Source organism: Pristiophorus japonicus, chromosome 2 (genome assembly GCF_044704955.1).
Source record: "Pristiophorus japonicus isolate sPriJap1 chromosome 2, sPriJap1.hap1, whole genome shotgun sequence".
In the NCBI taxonomy this organism is placed as follows: domain Eukaryota; kingdom Metazoa; phylum Chordata; class Chondrichthyes; family Pristiophoridae; genus Pristiophorus; species Pristiophorus japonicus.
This window is the reverse complement of record NC_091978.1, coordinates 149756587-149780990: the sequence shown is the minus strand read 5'-3', so window position 1 is coordinate 149780990 and position 24404 is coordinate 149756587. Positions and strand designations below refer to the sequence as shown.

The 24404-nt window shown below is 45.7% G+C and overlaps 1 protein-coding gene across 1 annotated transcript in view; it reads left to right on the top strand.

The window, feature by feature from the left end:
- The window catches only part of cracd (capping protein inhibiting regulator of actin dynamics), a 162816-nt gene extending 139006 nt beyond the window's left edge, over positions 1-23810 (top strand). Inside the window, exons 9-10 of the mRNA XM_070860565.1 lie at positions 5560-5725; positions 23650-23810. Of these exons, the coding sequence (XP_070716666.1) occupies positions 5560-5725; positions 23650-23810 (327 nt within the window). The remainder of the gene's footprint in view (positions 1-5559; positions 5726-23649) is intronic.
- Positions 23811-24404: the final 594 nt, after the last annotated feature.

The window sequence follows — 24404 nt, the reverse complement described above, 5'->3', positions numbered from 1 at the left end:
CCAAAGCAAAAACTCCAACTCCCTTTCTTAATTAAACACATAATGTTTTTATCTGTTAGAAACATAGAAACATAGAAAATAGGTGCAGGAGTAGGCTTTGAGCCTGCACCGCCATTCAATAAGATCATGGCTGATCATTCCCTCAGTACCTCTTTCCTGCTTTCTCTCCATACCCCTTGATCCCCTTAGCCGTAAGGGCCATATTTAACTCCCTCTTGAATATATCCAATGAACTGGCATCAACAACTCTCTGTGGCAGGGAATTCCACAGGTTAATAATTCTCTGAGTGAAGAAGTTTCTCGGTCCTAAATGGCATACCCCTTATCCTAAAACTATGTCCCCTGGTTCTGGACTTCCCCAACATCGAGAACGTTCTTCCCGCATCGAACCTGTCCAGTCCCGTCAGAATCTGATACGTTTCTATGAGATCCCCTCTCATCCTTCTAAACTCCAGTTAATAAAGGCCCAGTTGATCTAGTCTCTCCTCATATGAAAGTCCAGCCATCCCTGGAATTAGTCTGGTGAACCTTCGCTGCACTCCCTCAATAGCAAGAACGTCCTTCCTCAGATTAAGAGACCAAAACTGAACACAAATATTCCAGGTGAGGCTTCACTAAGGCCCTGTACAACTGCAGTAAGACCTCCCTACTCCTATACTCAAATCCCCTAGCTATGAAGGCCAACATACCATTTGCCTTCTTCACCGCCTGTTGTACCTGCATGCCCACTTTCAGTGACTGATGAACCATGACACCCAGGTCTCGTTGCACCTCCCTTTTTCCTAATCTGCCGCCATTCAGATAATATTCTGCCTTCGTGTTTTTGCTAACTTCACATTTATCCACATTATACTGCATCTGCCATGCATTTGCCCACTTACCTAACCTGTCCAAGTCACCCTGCAGCCTCTTAGCGTCCCCCTCACAGCTCACACCGCCACCCAGTTTAGTGTCATCTGCAAACTTGGAGATATTACATTCAATTCCTTCATCCAAATCATTAATGTATATTGTAAATAGCTGGGGTCCCAGCACTGAGCCCTGCGGCACTCCACTAGTCACTGCCTGCCATTCTGAAAAGGACCCGTTTATCCCGACTCTCTGCTTCCTGTCTGCCAACCAGTTATCTATCCATGTCAGTACATTACCCCCAATACCATGCGCTTTGACTTTGCACACCAATCTCTTGTGCGGGACCTTGTCAAAAGCGTTTTGAAAGTCCAAATACACACATCCACTGGTTCTCCCTTGTCCACTCTGCTAATTACATCCTCAAAAAATTCCAGAAGATTCATCAAGCATGATTTCCCTTTCATAAATCCATGTTGACTTGGACTGATCCTGTCACTGCTTTCCAAATGCGTTGCTATTTCATCCTTAATGATTGATTCCAATATTTTCCCCACTACTGATGTGGGCTAACCGGTCTATAATTACCCGTTTTCTCGCTCCCTCCTTTTTTAAAAAGTGATGTTACATGAGCTACCCTCCAGTCCATAGGAACTGATCCAGAGTCGATAGACTGTTGGAAAATGATCACCAATGCATCCACTATTTCTAGGGCCACTTCCTTAAGTACTATGGGATGCAGATTATCAGGCCCTGGGGATTTATCAGCCTTCAATCCCATCAATTTCCCTAACACAATTTCCCGTCTAATAAGGATATCCTTCAGTTCCTCCTTCTCACTAGACCCACTGTCCCCTAGTACATTCGGAAGGTTATTCATGTCTTCCTTCGTGAAGACAGAACCGAAGTATTTGTTCAATTGGTCTGCCATTTCTTTGTTCCTCATTATAAATTCACCTGAATCAGACTGCAAGGGACCTACATTTGTCTTCACTAATCTTTTTCTCTTCACATATTTATAGAATCTTTTGCAGCCAGTTTTTATGTTCCCTGCAAGCTTCCTCTTGTACTCTATTTCCCCCCTCTTAATTAAACCCTTTGTCCCCCTCTGTTGAATTCTAAATTTCTTCCAGTCCTCAGGTTTGTTACTTTTTCTAGCCAATTTATATGCCTCTTCCTTGGTTTTAACACTATCCTTAATTTCCCTTGTTAGCCACGGTTGAGCCACCTTCCCCATTTTATTTTTACTCCAGACAGGGATGTACAATTGCTGAAGTTCATCCATGTGATCTTTAAATCTTTGCCATTGTTTATCCACCGTCAACCCTTTAAGTATCTTTGCCAGTCTATTCTAGCCAAATCATGCCTCATACCGTCGAAGTTACCTTTCCTTAAGTTCAGGACCCTAGTTTCCGAATTAACTGTGTCACTCTCCATCTTAATAAAGAATTCTACCATATTATGGTCACTCTTCCCCAAGGGGCCTCGCACAACAAGATTGCTAATTAGTCCCTTCTCATTACATATCACCCAGTCTAGGATGGCCAGCTCTCTAGTTGGTTCCTCGACATATTGGTCGAGAAAACCATCCCTAATACACTCCCGGAAATCCTCCTCCATCGCATTACTACCAGTTTGGTTAGCCCAATCAATATGTAGATTAATGTCATCCATGATAACTGCTGTACCTTTATTGCACACATCCCTTATTTCTTGTTTGATACTGTCCCCAACCTCACTACTACTGTTTGGTGGTCTGTACACAACTCACACTAGCGTTTTCTGCCCTTTGGTATTCCGCAGCTCCACCCATACCTATTCCACATCACCAAGGCTAATGTCCCTCTTACTATTGCATTAATTTCCTCTTTAACCAGCCTTGGTCATCCTGGAGCCATGTCTCCGTGATGCCAATTACATCATATCCGTTAACTGCTGTCTGCGCAGTTAATTAATCCACCTTATTCCGAATACTACTCGTGTTGGGTTCCTCGTATTGTGGCACAGAGCCTTCAGGCTGGTCTTTTTAACACACTTTGCCCCTTTCAAATTTTGCTGTAATGTAGCCCTTTTTGTTTTTTGCCTTGGGTTTCTCTGCCCTCCACTTTTACTATTCTCCTTTCTATCTTTTGCTTCTGCCTCCATTTTATTTCCCTCTGTCTCCCTGCATAGTTTCCCATTCCCCTGCCATATTAGTTTAACTCCTCCCCAACAGCACTAGCAAACACTCCCCCAGGACATTGGTTCCGGTCCTGCCCAGGTGCAGACCGTCCAGTTTGTATTGGTCCCACCTCCCCCAGAACCGATTCCAATATCCCAGGAATTTGAATCTCTCCCTTTTACACCACTCCTCAAACCACGTATTCATCTGAGTTATCTTGTGATTCCTACTCTGACTAGCACGTGGCACTGGTAGCAATCCTGAGATTATTACTTTTGAGGTCTTACTTTTTAATTTAGCTCCTAGCTCCCTAAATTTGTCTTGTAGGACCTCATCCCGTTTTTTACCTATATCATTGGTACCTATATGCACCACGACAACTGGCTGTTCACCCTCCCTTTTCTGAATGTCCTGCACCCGCTGCGAGACATCCTTGACCCTTGCACCAGGGAGGCAACATACCACCCTGGAGTCTCGGTTGCGGCCGCAGAAACGCCTATCTATTCCCCTTACAATCAAATCCCCTATCACTATAGCTCTCCCACTCTTTTTCCTGCTCTCTTGTGCAGCAGAGCCACCCATGGTGCCATGAACTTGGCTGCTGCTGCCCTCCCCTGATGAGTCGTCCCCCTCAACAGTACCCAAAGCGGACTTCCTGCTGCTCGCACTCCCGCCTCTCCGACGCGTTGAGCCTTTTGTAGGCCTCTGACGTCCCCGGACTCCCTGCTGCTCTATTAAAGATTATTTGCAAATTCTGCTAACTAAACTTTAATTTATATATGTAAATTGAGAGTAGATGCTTCATTATAGCTCACCAATTACATGTGCTGGCTTTGCAAAACCTGTGGTGAGGTGGGGGTAATGGTTGCAGCATTTATGCTAATGAAACTTAACTTACGAATGAAAAAAATGATTTTGCCATTATCTTTAAAAAAAACTGAAGAAAGAAGAAACTTATCTAAATACTTCTAACATGGGGAAGGAGTATGCTATCACTATTTCTTAGTGGGACTGCTCTAAACAGGTTTACTAATATACAGATCAGGTGTGTGAGAGTGAATGTCTGTCATAACGCTTCTATATAAAATTTAAATTACAGTGATTTGTTACTAAGCAACTGTTGTTAACAACAATCCTTACTATTCTTGCAATATTTAGAGGCCTTGCTCTAAAAACTGGAATCATGCTCTTATAATAGGCCTTTTGATTTAAGTCTGTAATCAGATTATAACTCTAAGCATTAAAGTGAGCATACCAGACATTTTCAAGGTTGTGTTGAACCCAAGGGAAGCCACAAATCTTGCTTTGACTCTCAAACCTCAGGCCAAGCCAATAGAAATATAAGCCAGTGTTTAAAGAGGGAAAATGTTAATCAGTAACATCTGTGTTATTATGTGTCTATCAATCCCTTACCCATCTGACACAGTTCATGCAAGAAAAAAAAAGAAAGTAATTTGAGTTGAGCTACCACAGATAACAAGTCATGTGCATAATGAAGGAGAATTTGTTACACATAGCCTCAAGATCAGCTAGCATATGGAAATTGTGCTACATACTATCACACTTTAGAAGAAGGAAGAAAACTAGCAGGAAACAATTTAAATCAACATATAAACTGCTGGAAAACCGGCAATGTAGCATGTTTTAAAAAAAAATTAGATATGTGGGTGTGAAGTTGGAAAAGAAGACACGAGTGGGTTTGAGTTAGAGACATTCAGCTCTGGAGTGTCAGGAGGAAAATACAGATGGTTGTTATCAGAAACTGCTCAAACAATTTTTTTTAACAAAACAAGGTTTGAAAAACAGTTTGACAAGGTAATTGCTACTCTTTGTAATGGTTTAATTTTGAAAACTAAAGTCGATGAGACTCACACTTTAAAAACAGCATGCAGTCAGTCGCTCATCCACGGCTATGTTACCTTCAACACCAAAATATTACAGAAATGGACTAGGCTTGCCAATCCTCTAGGATTGTGTTGAAGTCTCCAGGAATTGAAAATTGAGCAATGAGGGAGAAAAATCATAGGAGAATTAAAAAGAATGCGTTTTTTTAATCATTTTCTTTAAACACTTTAACTTATTAATTATAAAAATATTGGAGATGGAGAAAAAAAGACTGTTTGATTTAACAGTCAAGATTAATCCATTTGGGTATCGAAGAGCCTGTTCGCTTTCCAATTGGCCTGGGAAAGCAGTGCGCCTGGAGGATGGACCATTGGCGGGAGGTCATGTGATGAAACCTTCAGGAATACACCCAACCAGAGTTGGCAACCCTAAGATGGACATCTTCCCACAACTGGAAAAAAATAATTTTTAATTTAACGGAGATCATCAAATCTTAGGGATAATAAAACAAAGACTAATAGAAAGCAAGTTTACCTTGCTATTCAAATAGCTAAATAATGCACCCACTCGATACTGACGCCAGATTTAAGTCACTTGTTCTAACAAACAAATAGGACAACTATCTGGTAAAATGCAAAATATATTGGGAAAAAAATATAAAGAAATGTCTTCTCATTTATATTGGTCTGTCTTTGCCATTACAGACAATGGTCTCCAGCTGCACGGACAGTAGAGGAGGCAACCATTCTGTAACTGCACTGCAGAAATCCAGTCAAGATGAGGAAAAGAAAATTGAGAGCAATATTTTGTCAAAAGTGGAACGCCGTGAACACCTGAAAAAATCTGCCACACTTCCAAATTCTGTCACAGGTACTTGATATCATTGTTTTAAGAGGGCAGACATACACATGGAGTTATTGCCAGTTCATGGGCACAAACGGCGATTCCTGCTCAAACTGCGCCCCAAATTCTGCCCGTTTTGAAAAGTGTTTAGTTTCTACCCCCCCGCCCCCCCTCCTGCGCCCGAGTATCCGTTCAAACTCATTTCTATATCACCAAATACAAAATATGACATTGGGCAGCATTTTAAATGCAATTTTTAAAAGATTTTGCTTTAAAAAAACATTCCTTGATATATTTAAGAATGGTAACTTGGTAAAGGTTGATTAATACAGCTGAAAATTAGTTTAATCACGCATTTTAAATCACAGTGTAAATGCACCACTGAGAGTAACCTGATTTTAAATTAATGAGTGACTTAAAAAATATATACAAAACTATTTTCTGCTTATATTGGGGTACAGTAGTCAGTTCCTTAGAAAACTAAAAATAAAAATTCATTCAGAACATATCTAAAAGATTCAGCTTAATTGTTGGAACTTCCTTGAGGGCCTGCAAACAAGCGCAATTTGTGGAAACTCCCAATGGTGATTAATTCATCTTGGGGACGTGACCAGTTTTGTGGGTGGGGCCTATTTCTAATGCAATGTTTTTAAAACGAGTGCAAAAGATCGCTGAAACTCTCTGCCTCTCCTTCCTCCTTCAAGGCGCTCCTTAAAACATAAGAACATAAGAAATAGGAGCAGGAGTAGGCCATTCAGCCCCTCAAACCTCCACCGCCGTTCAATAAGATCATGACTGATCACCTACCTCAACACCACTTTCCTGCACTATCCCCATATCCCTTGATTCCCTTAATGTCCAAAAATCTATCGGTCTCTGTCTTGAATATATTTAACGACTGAGCCTTCACAGCCCTGAATATACTGAACGACTGAGCCTCCAAAGATTCACCACCATCTGAGTGAAGACATTTTTCCTCATCTCAGTACTAAATGGCCAACCCCTTATTCTGAGACTGTGGCCCCTGATTCTAGACTCCCCAGCCAGGAGAAACATCCTCTCTGCATCTACCCTGTCAAGCCCTGTAAGAATGTTGTATGTTTCAATGAGATCACTCTTCTAAATGCCAGAAAATAAAGACCTAGTCTACTCAATCTCTCCTCATAGGACAATCCCGCCATTCCAGGAAACTGTCTGGTGAACCTTTGTTGCACTCCCTCAATGGCAAGTATATCCTTCCTTAGGTAAAGAGACCAAAACTGTACACAATACTCCAGGTGTGGTCTCATCTGGGCCCTATATAATTAGAGGAAGACGTCTTTACTCTTATACTCCCATCGTCTTGTAATAAAGGCCAACATACCATTTGCTTTCTTAATTGCTTGCTTTACCTGCATGTTAACTTTCAGTGATTTGTAGTCAAGGACACCCAGGTCCCTCTGAACACCAACATTTCCTAATCTCTCACCATTTAAAAAATACTCTGCTTTACTATTTTTCCAACCAAAGTGGATAATTTAACATTTCTCCACATTATATTCCATTTGCCATGTTCTTGCCCACTCACTTAGCCTGTCAATATCCCCTTGAAGCCTTTTTGCTGATATATTACATTTGGTCCCTTCATCCAAATCATTTGATATAGATTGTGAATAGCTGAGGCCCAAGCACTGATCCATGCGGTACCCCACCAGTTACAGCCTGACAACCTGAAAATGACCTGTTTATTCCTACTCTCTGTTTTCGGTCCATTAACTAATCCTCAATCCATGCTAGTATATTACCCCCAATCCCATGCTTTCCCTCCTTTCTTAAATAGTGGGGTTACATTTGCTATTACCCAGAATCCCATGAGCCCTAATTTTGTTTAATAACCTCTTGTGTGGCACCTTATTGGATGCCTTCTGAAAATCCAAATAGACTACATCCACTCGTTCCCACTTATCTATTCTGCCAGTTTTAATCTCAAAAAAGACTAACAGATTTGTCAAACATGATTTCCCTTTCATAAATCTGTGTTGACTCTGCTCAATCCTATTATTATTTTTTCAAGTGTTATCATGTCTTTAATAATAGATTATAGCATTTTCCATATTTCTTCTAAACTCCAGTGTATAAAGGCCCAGTTGATCCAGTCTCTCCTCATATGTCAGTCCTGCCATCCCAGGAATCAGTCTGGTGAACCTTCGCTGCACTCCCTCAATAGCAAGAACGTCCTTCCTCAGATTAGGAGACCAAAACTGAACACAATATTCCTAGTGAGGCCTCACTAAGGCCCTGTACAACTGCAGTAAGACCTCCCTGCTCCTATACTCAAATCCCCTAGCTATGAAGGCCAACATACCATTTGCCTTCTTCACCGCCTGCTGTACCTGCATGCCAACTTTCAATGACTGATGTAACGTGACACCCAGGTCTCGTTGCACCTCCCCTTTTCCTAATCTTCTGCCATTCAGATAATATTCTGCCTTCGTGTTTTTGCCACCAAAGTGGAGAACGTCATATTTATCCACATTATACTGCATCTGCCATGCATTTGCCCATTCACCTAACCTGTCCGAGTCACCCTGCACCCTCTTAGCATCCTCCTCACAGCTCACACCGCTACCCAGCTTAGTATCATCTGCAAACTTGGAGATATTACACTCAATTCCTTCATCCAAATCATTGATATATATTGTAAATAGCTATGGTCCCAGCACTGAGCCCTGCGGCACCCCACTAGTCACTGCCTGCCATGCTGAAAAGGACCCGTTTATGCCGACTATCTGCTTCGTGTCTGCCAACCAATTCTCTATCCATGTCAGTACATTACCCCCAATACCATGTGCTTTAATTTTACACACCAATCTCTTGTGTGGGACCTTGTCAAAAGCCTTTTGAAAGTCTAAATACACCACATCCACTGGTTCTTCCTTGTCCACTCTACTAGTTACATCCTCAAAAAATTCTAGAAGATTTGTCAAGCACGATTTCCCTTTCATAAATCCATGCTGACTTGGACCAATCCTGTCACTGCTTTCCAAATGCGCTGCTATTTCATCTTTAATAATTGATTCCACCATTTTCCCCACTACCGATGTCAGGCTAACCAGTCTATAATTCCCCGTTTTCTCTCTCCCTCCTTTTTTAAAAAGTGGTGTTTCATTAACTACCCTCCAGTCCATAGCAACTGATCCAGAGTCGATAGACTGTTGGAAAATGATCACCAATGCATCCATTATTTCTAGGGCCACTTCCTTAAGTACTCTGGGATACAGACTATCAGCCCCTGGGGATTTATTGACCTTCAATCCCATCAATTTCCCTAACACAATTTCCCGACCAATAAGGATTTCCTTCAGTTCCTCCTTCTCACCAGACCCTCGGTCCCCTAGTATTTCCAGAAGGTTATTTGTGTCTTCCTTCGTGAAGACAGAAGCAAAGTATTTGTTCAACTGGTCTGCCATTTCTTTGTTCCCCATTATAAATTCACCTGATTCTGACTGCAAGGGACGTATGTTTGTCTTCACTAATCTTTTTCTATTCACATATCTATAGAAGCTTTTGCAGTCAGATTTTATGTTCCCAGCAAGCTTCCTCTCATACTCTATTTTCCCCCTCCTAATTAAACCCTTTGTCCTCCTCTGCTGAATTCTAAATTTCTCTCAGTCCTCAGATTTGCTGCTTTTTCTGGTCAATTTATATGCCCCTTCCTTGGATTTAACACTATCATTAATTTCCCTTGTTAGCCACAGTTGAGCCACCTTCCCCGTTTTATTTATACTCCAGACAGGGATGTACAGTTGTTGAAGTTCATAAATGTTTGTCATTGCCTATCCACCATCAACCCTTTAAGTATCATTTGACAGTCTATTCTAGCCAATTCACGTCTCATACCATCGAAGCTACCTTTCCTTCAGCTCAGGACCCTAGTCTCTGAAGTAACTGTGTCGCTCTCCATCTTAATAAAAAATTCTACCATATTATGGTCACTCTTCCCCAAGGGGCCTCGCACAACAAGATTGCTAATTAGTCCTTTCTCATTACACATCACCCAGTCTAGGATGGCCAGCCCTCTAGTTGGTTCCTCGACATATTGGTCTAGAAAACCATTCCTAATACACTCCAGGAAATCCTCCTCCACCGTATTGCTACTAGTTTGGTTTGCCCAATCTATATGTAGATTAAAGTCGCCCATGATAACTGCTGTACCTTTATTGCACGCATCCCTAATTTCTTGTTTGATGCTGTCCCCAACCTCACTACTATGTTTGGTGGTCTGTACACAACTCCCACTAGCGTTTTCTGCCCTTTGGTATTCTGCAGCTCCACCCATACAGATTCCACATCCTCCAAGCTAATGTCCTTCCTTACTATTGCGTTAATTTCCTCTTTAACCAGCAACGCTACTCCACATCCTTTTCCTTTCTATCTATCCTTCCTGAATGTTGAATACCCCTGGATGTTGAGTTCCTAACTGTTGTGTATCTGTAAAACATGCACTCCCATGTTCTGCCACCATCGAGCTCATCCCCTGAAGTCTAAAGGGATCCCAACATCCCTTGTGAGCACGGTAAATAAGATAGTCCCTAAGGCCTGTCCCTCACTCTGGAGTGTCTTATTAAAGACTGAGGTCACTGTTACTTTAACCTCCCTGTGTGCAGCCTCATCTGTGTTAGGAACACAACAACTGGCGACGAGAATACGAATCCAACGCAAAGATGCAGCAAACTGTGGACATTCTGGAGAGGTGCTCGGACGGTAAGGACTGGGAAGCCTATGTCGAATGGCTAGACCAGTACTTTGTAGCCAACGAGCTGGACGGAGAAGGAAGCGCTGCAAAAAGGAGAGCGATCCTCTTCGCAGTCTGCGAGGCACCGACACACAGCCTCATGAAGAATCTTCTGGCTCTGGTGAAACCCACAGATAAGTCGTTTGAGGAGCTGTGTACACTGGTTTGGGAGCATCTTAATCTGAGGGAGAGCGTGCTGATGGCGAGGTATCGATTCTACACGTGCCAGCGATCTGAAGGTCAAGAAGTGGCAAACTACGTCGCCGAGCTAAGGCGACTTGCAGGACAATGTGAGTTTGAAGGCTACCTGGAGCAAATGCTCAGAGACTTTTTTGTACTGGGCATTGGCCATGAGACCATCCTACGAAAACTTTTGACTGTAGAGACACCGACCCTCAATAAGGCCATTGCTATAACACAGGCGTTTATGTCCACCAGTGATAACGCCAAATAAATCTCTTAGCACACAAGTGCTAGCAATGTTCATAAATTAACTGGAACTGTGTTTGCGAGCAGAAAGGTACAGGGCAGAAACCACGAGTCTGCAACTGCCAGCAGGCCTCAGGTGACCCAGATGACTCAGAGTCCCCAACAAAGGATAAATGCAAGGCAATACACACCTTGTTGGCGTTGTGGAGGCCTCCATTCAGCCTATTCATGCCGCTTCAAAGGGTATGTTTGCAAGAGCTGTGGAACAATGGGGCACCTACAACAAGTTTGCAAACGAGCTGCAAGCTCTGCAAAACCTGATAACCACCACGTGGCAGAGGAAGATCGGTCCATGGTGGATCAAAGCAATTTCGAGCCTCAGAGACAGGAGGCAGATGCTGAAGTACACGGGGTGCACACATTTTCGACGAAATGTCCACCTATAATGCTAAATGTAAAATTGAATGGCTTACCCATAGCCATGGAACTGGACACTGGCGCTAGCCAATCGATCATGAGTAAAAAGATGTTTGAGAGACTGGTGCAACAAGGCATTCAGACCAGCCCTGAGCCCCATCCACTCGAAACTGAGAACGTACACCAAAGAGCTTATCACTGTCCTGGGCAACACCATGGTCAAGGTCACCTACAAGGGCACGGTGCACGAACTGCCACTCTGGATTGTCCCGGGTGATGGCCTCACACTGCTTGAAAGGAGCTGGCTGGGCAAAATCCGCTGGAACTGGGGTGACATCCGAGTGCTATCACATGTCGATGAGGCCTCATGTACCCGGGTTCTTAACAAATTTCCTTCCCTTTTTGAGCCAGGCATTGGAAACTTTTCTGGGGCGAAGGTGCGGATCCACTTGGAACCAGAGGCACGACCCATTCACCACAAGGCACGAGCGGTACCTCACATGATGAGGGAGAGAGTGGAAATCGAGCTGGACAGGCTGCAACGCGAGGGCATCATCTCCCCGGTGGAATTCAGCGAGTGGGCCAGCCCGATTGTTCCAGTACTCAAAAGTGATGGCACAGTCAGGATTTGCGGCAATTATAAAGTAACTATTAATCGTTTCTCGCTACAGGACCAATACCCGCTACCTAAGGCAAACAACCTATTTGCGATGCTGGCAGGAGGCAAGACGTTCATCAAGCTCGACCTGACTTCGGCCTACATGACGCAGGAGCTGGAGGAGTCTTCGAAGGGCCTCACCTGCATCAACACACACAAGGGATTGTTCATCTACAACAGATGCCCGTTTGGAATTCGGTCTGCTGCAGCAATCTTCTAGAGAAACATGGAGAGCCTACTCAAGTCGGTACCACACACGGTGGTCTTTCAGGATGACATATTGGTCACGGGTCGGGACACCGCCGAGCACCTACAAAACCTGGAGGAAATTCTCCAGTGACTGGATCGCGTAGAGCTGCGGCTGAAGAGGTCGAAATGCGTCTTCATGGCAACAGAAGTGGAGTTTTTGGGGAGAAAGATTGCGGCGGACGGCATTCGGCTCACAGACGCCAAGACAGAGGCTATCAGGAATGTGCCCCAGGCCACAGAACGTCACGGAGCTGCGGTCGTTCCTGGGACTCCTCAACTATTTTGGTAACTTCCTACTGGGGTTAAGCACCCTTTTAGAGCCCCTACATATGTTATTGCGCAAAGGTGAGAACTGGGTATGGAAAAAAAAACAAGTAATTGCTTTTGAGAAAGCCAGAAACATTTTATGCTCCAACAAGCTGCTTCTATTGTATAACCCGTGTAAAAGACTTGTGCTAGCATGTGACGCGTCATCGTACGGAGTTGGCTGTGTATTACAACAAGCTAACTTTGCGGGGAAGTTGCAACCTGTCGCCTATGCTTCCAGGAGCTTGTCTAAGGCCGAGAGAACCTACAGCATGATTGAGAAAGAGGCATTAGCGTGTGTGTTCGGGATAAAGAAAATGCATCAGTAACTGTTTGGCCTCAAATTTGAGCTGGAAACCGATCACAAGCCCCTCATATCCCTGGTCGCTGAAAACAAGGGGATAAATACTAATGCCTCAGCTCGCATACAAAGCTGGGCAGTTGCGCTATCAACGTATAACTATACCATCCGCCACAGGCCAGGCACCGGGAACTCTCAGTCGGCTACCATTGCCCACCACAGGGGTGGAAATGGCGCAGTCTGCAAACTTGTTGATGGTGGCGCAACCTGCAGACTTGTTGATGGTCACGGAAGCATTTGAAAATTATAAATCACCTGTCACGGCCCGCCAGATTAGGACTTAGACCAGCCAAGATCCGCTGCTGTCCCTAGTAAAAAACTGTGTACTGCAAGGGAGCTGGGCCAGCATCCCCGTTGAAATGCAAGAGCCAATCAAGTCGTTCCAGCGGCGAAAGGACGAGCTGTCCATTCAGGCAGACTGCCTGTTGTGGGGTAACCGCGTAGTGCTATCAAAAAAGAGCAGGGAGACGTTCATCTCGGATCTCCACAGCACACACCCGGGTATAGTAATGATGAAAGCGATATCCAGATCCCACATGTGGTGGCCCGGTATCGACTTTGACTTAAGAGTCCTGTGTACGGCAATGCAGCGTATCGCGTCCAGACAGGCACCACTAAGTTTGTGGTCCTGGCCCTCCAGACCATGGTCAAGGATCCATGTCGACTATGCGGGCCCGTTTTTCGGTAAAATGTTCCTGGTGGTGGTGGATGCTTTTTCAAAATGGATTGAATGTGAAATAATGTCGGGAAGCACCGCCACCGCCACCATTGAAAGCCTGAGGGCCATGTTTACCACCCATGGCCTGCCTGACATACTGGTCAGTGACAACGCGCCATGTTTTACCAGTGCTGAATTTAAAGAATTCATGACCCGCAATAGGATCAAACATGTCACCTCGGCCCCGTTTAAACCAGCCTCCAATGGGCAGGCAGAGCGGGCAGTACAAACCATCAAACAGAGCCTTAAATGAGTCACAGAATGCTCACTCCAAACCCGCCTGTCCCGAGTACTGCTCAGCTACCGCACGAGACCCCACTCGCTCACAGGGGTGTCCCCGGCTGAGCTACTCATGAAAAGGACACTTAAAACCAGACTCTCGCTGGCTCACCCCAACCTGCATGATCAGGTAGAGAGCAGGCGGCAGCAACAAAATGTAAACGATGGTCGCGCCACTGTGTCACGGGAAATTGATCTGAATGACCCTGTGTATGTGCTAAACTATGGACATGGTCCCAAGTGGATCATGGGCACGGTGATAGCTAAAGAAGGGAATAGGATGTTTGTAGTCAAACTAGACAATGGACAAATTTGAAGAAAGCACCTGGACCAAACGAGGCTGCGGTTCACAGACTGCCCTGAACAACCCACAGCAGACACCACCTTTTTCGAGCCCACAACACACACCCAAAGGATCAACGACACCACACCGGACCAGGAAATCAAACCCATCACGCCCAACAGCCCAGCAAGGCCAGGCTCACCTAGCAGCCCTGCAGGGCCAAAAGCAGGCCAGCCCAGCGAGGGCACAGCCAACACACCAGAACAGGCATTTGTACCGAGGCAGTCCACCAGGGAAAGAAAGGCTCCCGACCGCCTCACCTTGTAAACAGTTTTCACTTTGACTTTGCCGGGGGCAGTGATGTTGTGCATCTGTAAAGCATGCACTCCCATGTTCCGCCACCAGGGAGCTCATCCCCTGAAGTCCCAAGGTCCCAGCATCCCTTGGGAGCACTGTATATAAGCCGGCCCCGAAGGCCTGTTCCTACTCTGGAGTGCCTTATTAAAGACTGAGGTCACTGTTACTTTAACCTCCCTGTGTGCAGCCTCATCTGTGTTCGGAACACAACACCAGCCTTGGTCACCCTGCAGCCATGTCTCCATGATGCCTATTATATCATATTCGTTAATTGCTGCCTGCGCAGTTAATTCGTTCACCTTATTACAAATACTCCTCACATTGAGGCACAGAGCCTGCCAACTCGAAAATGACCCATTTATTAATACTCTCTGTTTTCTGTCCATTAACCAATTCTCAATTCATGCTAGTATATTACCCCCAATCCCATGCTTTCTCTCCTTTCTTAAATTGTGGGGTTACATTTTCTACCTTCCAACCCATGGGAACTATTCTAGAATGTATGGAATTTTGGAAGATGACAACCATTGCATTCACTATCTCTATAGACACCTCTTTCAAAACCCTAAGGTGTCGACCATCAGGTCCAGGGGATTTATCGGGGCTGAAATTCACCCCCGCCAGAAACGGGGCTCATATATTGCGTTTCAGCTGTTTTTACCCTGTAACGGATGCAGTGGCCTCTTGCGCAAAATTCAGCTCATTGTCTTTTTTTTCCAGCGGGGCGGAAGTCGGTCATGTCATGTATTCAACCAGCATTGTAACCCATGTACAATCTGACCTAAGTTGTACACTGTGAGAACAATGACCACTAGGTGGTGAACTTGTGGGAGACACTCCTAATCTGGACCTTCAAATAGAAAAGGGCAAGCTCCACCCACTTCCATCACTTGAGTGCAATGGAATAAAGGACAGGTCACAGACTGACCTTCTCTCAAGCATGGGCCTCGTGTGCATTTATACTGTATAGTAAGGACGTATTAATGGCGACGAGAAACTGGGATTTAAAGCATGCGAGCATGGCCCCGAGCAGAACAGACGAGAGGTACTGTGTTAAGGAATCGTTGGGACAGAGATTCAACATTGTTAAAACAGCACACAGTTCTCCAGGCAGATGGGCAGTCAGGCATGCCCCAACATGTAGTCAAACCCAGAGGGGGAGTTCGACAGAGACAATGGCAAGCTGAACGGCGATTCACGCCATTGCAAGGGCCAATGCGGTCAGTAATGGGGCCATCAACACCTGTTAATGGCACACTCAAGGACAGGGGCAGTCAGGGACGATCGACTGGCAAGGGACCTTTTGATTCAAACAGCAGCTCATGTTGGAGGTGTGGAGGCACACACTCAGCCGGAGTTTGCAGAGATGAGCAAAATACCTGCAGAAATTGCAGAAATGAACGCAAGGGGAAATCGCTGGAAGCTGAAGTTCAGCGAGTTCATGTGGAGCACGTATATAGTTCATACACCAGGACGCCACCGATAATGATGAAAGTGCTCCTCAATGGCATCCCAGTATTAATGGAGCTAGACACGGGGGCCAGCCAGTCCCTGATGGATATCAAACAGTTCGAAAAGTTGTGGGCGTCCAACCCCAGGAGGCCAAAATTATCGCCGATTGACGCACAGCTACGGATATACACAAAGGAGATCATTCCGGTGCTAGGCAGCGCCACGGTAGTCGTGACCCACAAAGATTCGGAGAACAGGTTGCCACTCTGGGTTGTCCCGGGAGATGGTCCCGCACTGCTGGGGAGGAGTTGGCTTGCTGTCATGAACTGGAAATGGGGCGATGTCAATGCAATTTCCTCTGTGGAGCAAGTATCATGCTCACAGATCCTTGACAAATTTGACTCATTATTTCAACCCGGCATTGGCACTTTCATGGGAGCCAAGGTAGTGATTCACATAAACCCGGACGCCAGGCCAGTACACCACAAGGCCAGAGCGGTGCCGTACGTGATGCACGAAAAGATAGAAGGCGATTTGGACCGCCTGCTGAGGGAAGGCATCATCTCGCCAGTCAAATTCAGTGACTGGGCGAGCCTGAGTGTGCCGGTGCTCAAGGCGGATGGGTCGGTCAGGATATGTGGCGATTACAAGGCCACCATCAATCGGGTGTCACTCCAAGACCAGTACCCGCTACCGAGAACGGAGGACCTCTTTGCGACGCTATCCGGTGGCAAACTTTTTTCAAAATTGGACCTGACCTCAGCTTACATGACCCAGGAGCTGGCGAGTGAGTCGAAGAAGCTGACCACCATCACGACACACAAGGGGTTGTTTGAGTACAACAGATGTCCGTTCGGGATTCGCTCAGCTGCCGCGAACTTCCAACAAAATATAGACAGTCTCCTCAAGTCGATTCCAGGGACGGTGGTTTTTCAGGACGACATCCTCATCACGGGTTACGATACTGAAGAACACCTCCACAACCTGGAGGAGGTGCTACGCAGACTGGACCGGGTAGGGCTGCGACTGAAAAAGGCGAAGTGCGTCTTCCTAGCTCCAGAGGTAGAATTCCTGGGGATGAGGGTAGCAGCAGGCAGGATTAGCCCTACTGCGTCCAAGACGGAAGCGATCCAGAGAGCACCCAGACCCCGTAACACGACGGAGCTGCATTCATTCCTGGGGCTCCTGAACTATTTTGGTAACTTTATTCCCAAATTGAGCACGCTGCGAGAGCCGCTACACGTGCTCCTATGCAAAGGTCGCGAATGGGTCTGGGGGGACAGCCAGGAAAGGGCTTTTAATAGAGCACACAATTTGTTATGTTCCAACAATCCGTTAACGCTATATGACCCATGTAAGAAACTTGTGTTAACATGCGATGCGTCGTTCTATGGTGTCGGGTGTGTGTTGCAGCATGTCAATGCCAAGGGTCAGTTACAGCCGGTAGCTTATGCCTCCAGAAGTCTGTCCCAGGCAGAAAGGGGCTACGGGATGGTAGAAAAGGAGGCGCTCGCATGTGTATATGCGGTAAAGAGAATGCACCAGTACCTGTTTGGCAGGAAATTTGAGCTGGAGACAGATCACAAACCCCTAACGTCCCTTTTGGCCGACAACAAGGCCATAAATGCAAATGCATCGACCCGCATACAGAGGTGGGCACTCACGTTAGCCGCATATGACTACACAATTCGGCACAGACCTTGCACCGAAAACTGCGCCGATGCACTCAGCAGGCTCCCACTAGCCACCACTAAGGGGGCTTCCGAGCATGCTGCTGAGATGGTCATGGCTGTTGAAGCTTTCGGAAGCGAAGGCTCACCCGTGACAGCCCGTCAGATTAAAGTCTGGACAAATAGAGACCCGCTATTGTCTCGAGTCAAGAAATGTGTCCTGAATGGGGACTGGGCAGCCACGTACAGGGCATGCCCTGAGGAATTTAAACCATTTCACAGGCGCAAGGATGAACTCTCAATTCAGGCCGATTGCCTACTGTGGGGAAACCGCGTAGTCATGCCCCAGATGGGCAGAGAGGTGTTCATCAGAGAACTCCACAATGAGCACCCGGGCATTGTCACGATGAAGGCAATTGCTAGGTCACACGTTTGGTGGCCAGGGATAGACGCAGATCTGGAACTTTGTGTTCGCAGGTGCAACACTTGTGCCCAGCTGGGCAATGCACCCAGGGAAGCCCCCCTTAGCCCCTGGCCATGGCCCGCCAAGCCTTGGTCAGGCATCCATGTGGACTATGCAGGTCCTTTCATGGGAAAAATGTTTTTGGTTGTAGTAGACACCTACTCCAAATGGATCGAGTGTGACATTTTAAATTCAAGCACATCCTCTGCCACGGTAGAAAGTCTACGGGCAATGTTCGCCGCCCACGGTCTACCGGACATCTTGGTCAGCGACAATGGCCCGTGCTTCACAAGCACTGAATTCCAGGACTTCATGGCAGGCAATGGAATTAACCATGTCAGAATGGCAACGTTCAAGCCGGCCTCAAACGGCCAGGCAGAACGAGCAGTGCAGATAATCAAACAGGGGATGCTCAGAATCCAAGGGGGTTCCCTACAACGCCGCTTATCACGCCTACAGATCCCGACCACACTCGCTCACAGGTGTTCCACCCGCAGAGCTGCTGATGAAAAGGACACTCAAAACCCGGTTATCCCTTATACACCCCACCATGAAAGATATTGTCGAGAGCAGGCGCCAGTCATAATATGACTACCATAGCAAGAATGCGAGGGCGCGATGTATTGATGTAAATGACCCTGTTTTTGTCCTCAACTACACTGCAGGGCCCAAATGGCTCGCAGGCACTGTGGTTGCCAAAGAGGGAAATAGGATTCTGGTAGTTAAACTTACCAATGGACAAATCTGCCACAAACATGTGGATCAAACAAAAAGGAGGTTCAGCAACCCCATAGAAGAAGCAGAGGAAGAACACGATATAGAGTTCACTCCACCACAGGTGACCGAACACAGGAACCAAAGGGAGGAGAGCCCAGTCACTGTGGGCAGTCCAGACAGGCCTGAGGCACCGCAAACAGCAGACACTCAAGCCAGCGCCCAACAACCGGAGCCCCAACTCAGGCGCTCTACAAGAGAGCGTAAACCACCAGAGAGACTCACCCTGTGATCCCAATAAGACTTTGGGGGGGGAGGTGATGTCATATATTCAACTAGCATTGTAACCCATGTATAATCTGACCTAAGTTGTACACTGTGAGAACAATGACCACTAGGTGGTGAACTTGTGGGAGACACTCCTAACCTGGACCTTCAGATATAAAAGGGCAAGCTACACCCACTTCCACCATTTGAGTGCTATGGAATAAAGGACAGGTCACAGACTGACCTTCTGTCAAGCATGGGCCTCGTGTGCATTTATACTGTATAGTAAGGACGTATTAGGTCATAATAGGAGTGGAAGTGGGGGCGGGCGCTGTGTCCGTCAAACTCGGAGCGGAAGTAGGGGCGGGAGCAGACTGTCCATCAAACTGAGAGTGGAAGTGGGGGTGGGCGCTGTGTAGCACTGATGACATCATCATGCTGGCATGTCACTACGTCTCTCCCCTTTACTTAAAGGGGAGAGCCGCTGCGAGCTCTGCGATTAGTTTAGTTAGGTCCACTGGGCCACCAGGAAGGGTTTCGGCAGGACCAGTGGCCTGTCAGCGGCATGGCCTAACCAGGGGCATAATTGTCGGACCAACCTAACAGTTGGCCAACAAAAAAAAAATAAGATGGCGGCTGCAGCAGTGCGCCATCCCCTTTAATGGTGGCTGCACTGCCAATTTGCAGACACTGCAAGCACAGTGCACCGACAAAAAAAACTGTCGGGAGCACCAAGCACCTGGCCGAAAATGTTTCCAAATAAATTTTGCTTCGATGGTGCGCGCTTTGATGATGCACTTAGGAAGGTTCGGTAGCAGCAGGGTGGAACTGATGACCGCCGGAAAAACCATCGAGGTGAATTTCGTGAGCGGCGGCCATTCGACAAAAAATCGACAGCCATTCGATACCACCGCGTGGCCGCTGCTTTCCGGCGGTATCAGGCCTTTGAGAGGTTGAATTTTGGCCCCATCAACTTTCAGTCTTTGACTAAGCTTTTGGTCACCTGCCCTAATTTCTCTTTATGTGGTTCAGTGTCAAATTTTGTGTCCTGCGAAGCACCTTAGGACATTTTACATTGTTAAAGGCAAAATATAAATACAAGTTGTTGTTGTACTGCAACTCAGTTAGTGTGACAAACATATACTATCGATGAGCGTTGACTTATAACAGTGACTTTTTTTCAATGCTGTTTTCATTTTATTAAGCCTAAATTAAAAATAATGACCCTGAAAATTCTCGGAGATTCCACCAGAAAATGATGTAGACCCAGGTGATTTCAGTGGAATGCAAATCAAGCGAGTTCTGTAAAGGGCATGAGATCAGCCTTAGAAAGAATAACTTGCATTTATATAATGCCTTTCACTATTAAAGTGCTTTACAGCCAATTTGTTTTTCAAGGCTAATCATGTAATGTAGAAAACGTGGTAGCCAATTTGTGCACAGCAAGACCCCATAAATAGCAATGAGATAAATGACCAGATAATCTGTTTTACCGATGTTGAATTTGGGAGAGCAGACAGGGCCTCAGTATCACGTCTCATCCGAAAGACTGCACGCCCAACAGTGAAGTACACCCTCAGTACAGCACTAATAAGCTCATAATGTAGGCTGGCACAACTCACTAGAGTGCGCATTGAACCCAAAACGTTCTGACTCAAGAGGTGAGAATGGTCCCATTGAGCCAAAGCTGACACCATATCTAACATGATAAAGAACGATTACGTATTATCCTATATACATTCTTGGCATGTGTGCATCACTGGCAAAGCCTCCATTAATTGCATGTTCCTAGGTGCCCTGACAAGTTGGTAGTGGACCATCTTCTTAAACCACTGAAGTCTACGTCGCTTTGTTATTCTTTGTGGTGGTTTGATACAACCGAGTGGCTTGCTGGGTCACTTCAGAGGGTAGTTAAGCGTCAATCACATTGGTGTGGGACTGGAGTTACATGTAGGTCCTATTCCACTGAGAGCCAAGAACGGAGAGGTGCTCATCAAGGACAGAGAGGCAGTCAGTGCCCACTGGAAGAAGCACTTCAAGGATTTTCTCAACCAAGACTCTGTCTTTGACATGAGTAACCTTGACACCATCCCACAGCATGCTACCAGTCACCACCTCGGCACAATCCCAGCCCGGCATGAGGTTGAAAAGGCCATCCGACAACTGATAAACAACAAGATCTCAGGAGCAGATGGAATCCCCGCCGAAGTACTGAAGCATGGCGGAGAAGTACTCTTGGCATGAATCCATGACCTCGTCTCTCTGATCTGGAAGGAGGAGAGTACGCCAGGGGATCTCAGAGACGCCGTAATCGTGACCATCTTCAAGAAAGGAGACAAGTCCAAATGCAGTAATTACAGAGGAGTTTCCCTGCTGACTGCCGCAGGGAAAATCGCAAAAATCCTCCTAATTATCTCCTCCCAGTGGCTGAAGAGTTCCTCCCAGAGTCGTAATGCGGATTCCGCTCACTACGGGGCACAACAGACGTGATCTTCACTGCGTGACAAATCCAAGAAAAATGTAGGGAGCAGCATCAACCCCTGTACTTGGCTTTCTTTGACCTCACAAAGACCTTCGACTCTGTCAACCGTGAGGGATTATGGAGTGTCCTTCTCAAATTCAGCTGTCCTCAAAAATTCGTCACCATCCACCGTCTGCTTCAAGATGACATGCAAGCCATGATTCTTACCAACGGATCCACCACAGACCCAATACAAGTGCAGACCGGGGTCAAGCAAAACTGTCTCATCGCACCAACGCTCTTCTCAATCTTCCTCGCTGCAATGTTTCATCTCACGCGTAACAAGCTCCCCGCTGGAGTGGAGTTAATCTACAGGACAAGCGAGAAATTGTTCAACCTCAGACTTCTCCAGCCCAGATCCAAGGTTTCTCCAACCTCTGTCATTGAATTACAATATGCAGATGACGCTTGCGTTTGTGCACACTCCGAAATCCAAACCATCGTTGACACTTTCACTGAAGCGCACAAGAGTCTGGGCCTCACATTAAACATCAGTAAGACAAAGGTCCTCTATCAACCTTTCCCTGCCACACAGCACTGCTCTCCCGGTTATCAAGATCCTCGATGAGACTTTGGACAATGTGGACCACTTCCCATACCTTGGGAGTCTGCTATCAGCAAGGGCAGACATCGATGACGAAGTCCAATACCGCTTTCAGTGTGCCAGTGCAGCCTTCGGCCAACTGAGGAAAAAAGTGTCTGAAGACCAGGATCTCAAACTCAGCATCAAGCTCATGGTCTACAGAGACATGGACTATGTACAGTAAGCAACTCAAAGCACTGGAGAAGTAACCACCAACGCTCCTCCGCAAAATCCTGCAAATTCATTGGCAGGATAGGTGCACCAACGTTAGCGTTCTCTCTCAGGCCAACATCCGCAGCATTAAGGCATTGACCACGCTCGACCAGTTCTGGTAGGCGGGCCACATTGTCCGCATGCCCGTTACTAGACTCCCGAAACAAGCACTCTGCTCCGAGCTATGTCACGGCAGGCGAGCCCCAGGAGAGCAGAGAAAACACTTCAAGGACACCCGCAAAGCCTCCTTGAAAAAATGCAACATCCCCACCTACTCTTGGGAATCCTTGGCCCAAGACCGCTCAAAGTGGAGGAGGAGCATCCGAGAAGGCAACGAGCACTTCGAGTCTCTTCACTGGGAGCATGCAGAAGCCATGCACAAAAAGCAGAAGGAGCTTACAACAAATCAAGCACCCCACCCTCCAACCATCGTCTTCGTGTGACAGAGACAGCAGATCCCACATTGGTCTCATCAGTCACCTTAGGACTCATTTTAGTGTGGAAGCAAGTCATCCTCGACTCCGGGGGACTGCCTAAGAAGAAGAAGACATGTAGGCCAGACTGGGTAAGGTCAGCGGGTTTCCTTTCCTAAAGGACATTAGTGAACTGGCTGGGTTTTCATGAAAATCTAATCTTCATGCTAATTTTTTTACTGAGTAAAGATTCCATTATCTTTCCGACCATCGACGTTAAGCTAGTGGGTCTATAATTCCCTAGACTTGTTCTATCTTTCTTTTTAAATATAGGAATAATATTAACCATTTGTGCACAACTAAAATGAAGCAGTTAAATGCTATGAGAAAAAGTCTGCTATGAAATTTATTTTATTCTTATTGCTGAAGTTGGGACATCACATCATACTTTCTGGTACTCTAAATCTCCCACAGCCCAATCTGTAAGACACAGCACGAATATTTGGCCAAGAGCAGAATGCCAAGTTAATTTCGGCTTGTGAGAATTTCCACTTCCAAAACTACTTCATTGACTAAACAAAAGTCATTATTCTCAGAAAACGTTTCCCCCACAAAAGCAATGTTGTACAGTAATGCTGTGTCAATAGAATGGATTGTGGAACCGTGGCAGCACATTGAATTAGATTAATAATATACAGTTCTACTTATTTATAATAACCTGTTCCTATTTCCCATTGCAATATTTTCCTTATATTTTACTCTTTAATAAAATACATTTTTGGTATTTTCATGTATATAATTTTTTCTAAATTTTCTTTGCATAGTTGAAATTTGTGATTCAGTGGCATCAACTCCATCAGTAAACGAATTACCGAAGAGATTCTCAACTCCTGATGCTGCGCCAGTATCCGTGGAACCTGCCTGGCTAGCCCTTGCCAAGAGAAAAGCTAAAGCTTGGAGCGACTGTCCTCAGATAATTAAATGACCCCAAATGTTTTGGGAACTGCCACCATATCTTGTATAGCTATCACTAAACAAAAAGTGCTAAATTGTATTTTTTTCAAAATAGATTGAAACCATAAAAACCACTGCATGTGCTGCAGACATCACCTTTCTCAGTATATCAAGAATGCAAATAACATGTAGTTTGTAAATCTATAACTTTGTTCACATTCTCTGTAGTTTCCCAATATCATCTGTAAATTTGAACATACAAGAAAAGCAATTGCCACTGCGTGCATTTAACTGTTGTGGGCCTCGACTGCGTATGGTATTGTTTCTTCCTGCTAACACCATTGCAAACCCAGGTTTACTTTCAATACTTGTCAGAAAGGGTGTTCCATTTGCTCTAAAGTATCTCGTTTTGAATTGTATTGCAAGGTCATCTAAATGGGGTCTTAAAGACCGTCCATAAAATATTAAATATTTTCATAACTTGACTGTAACTGAAACTCGATCTTAATTTTAGCATTTACTTAAAGTATATTTAATACAGGCAGATTGGATTCTGGCATGATGTACATGCTTGTAATTCTAGAATAAAAAATAATTTTTTTTTCAAAAAATACTGACATGGACA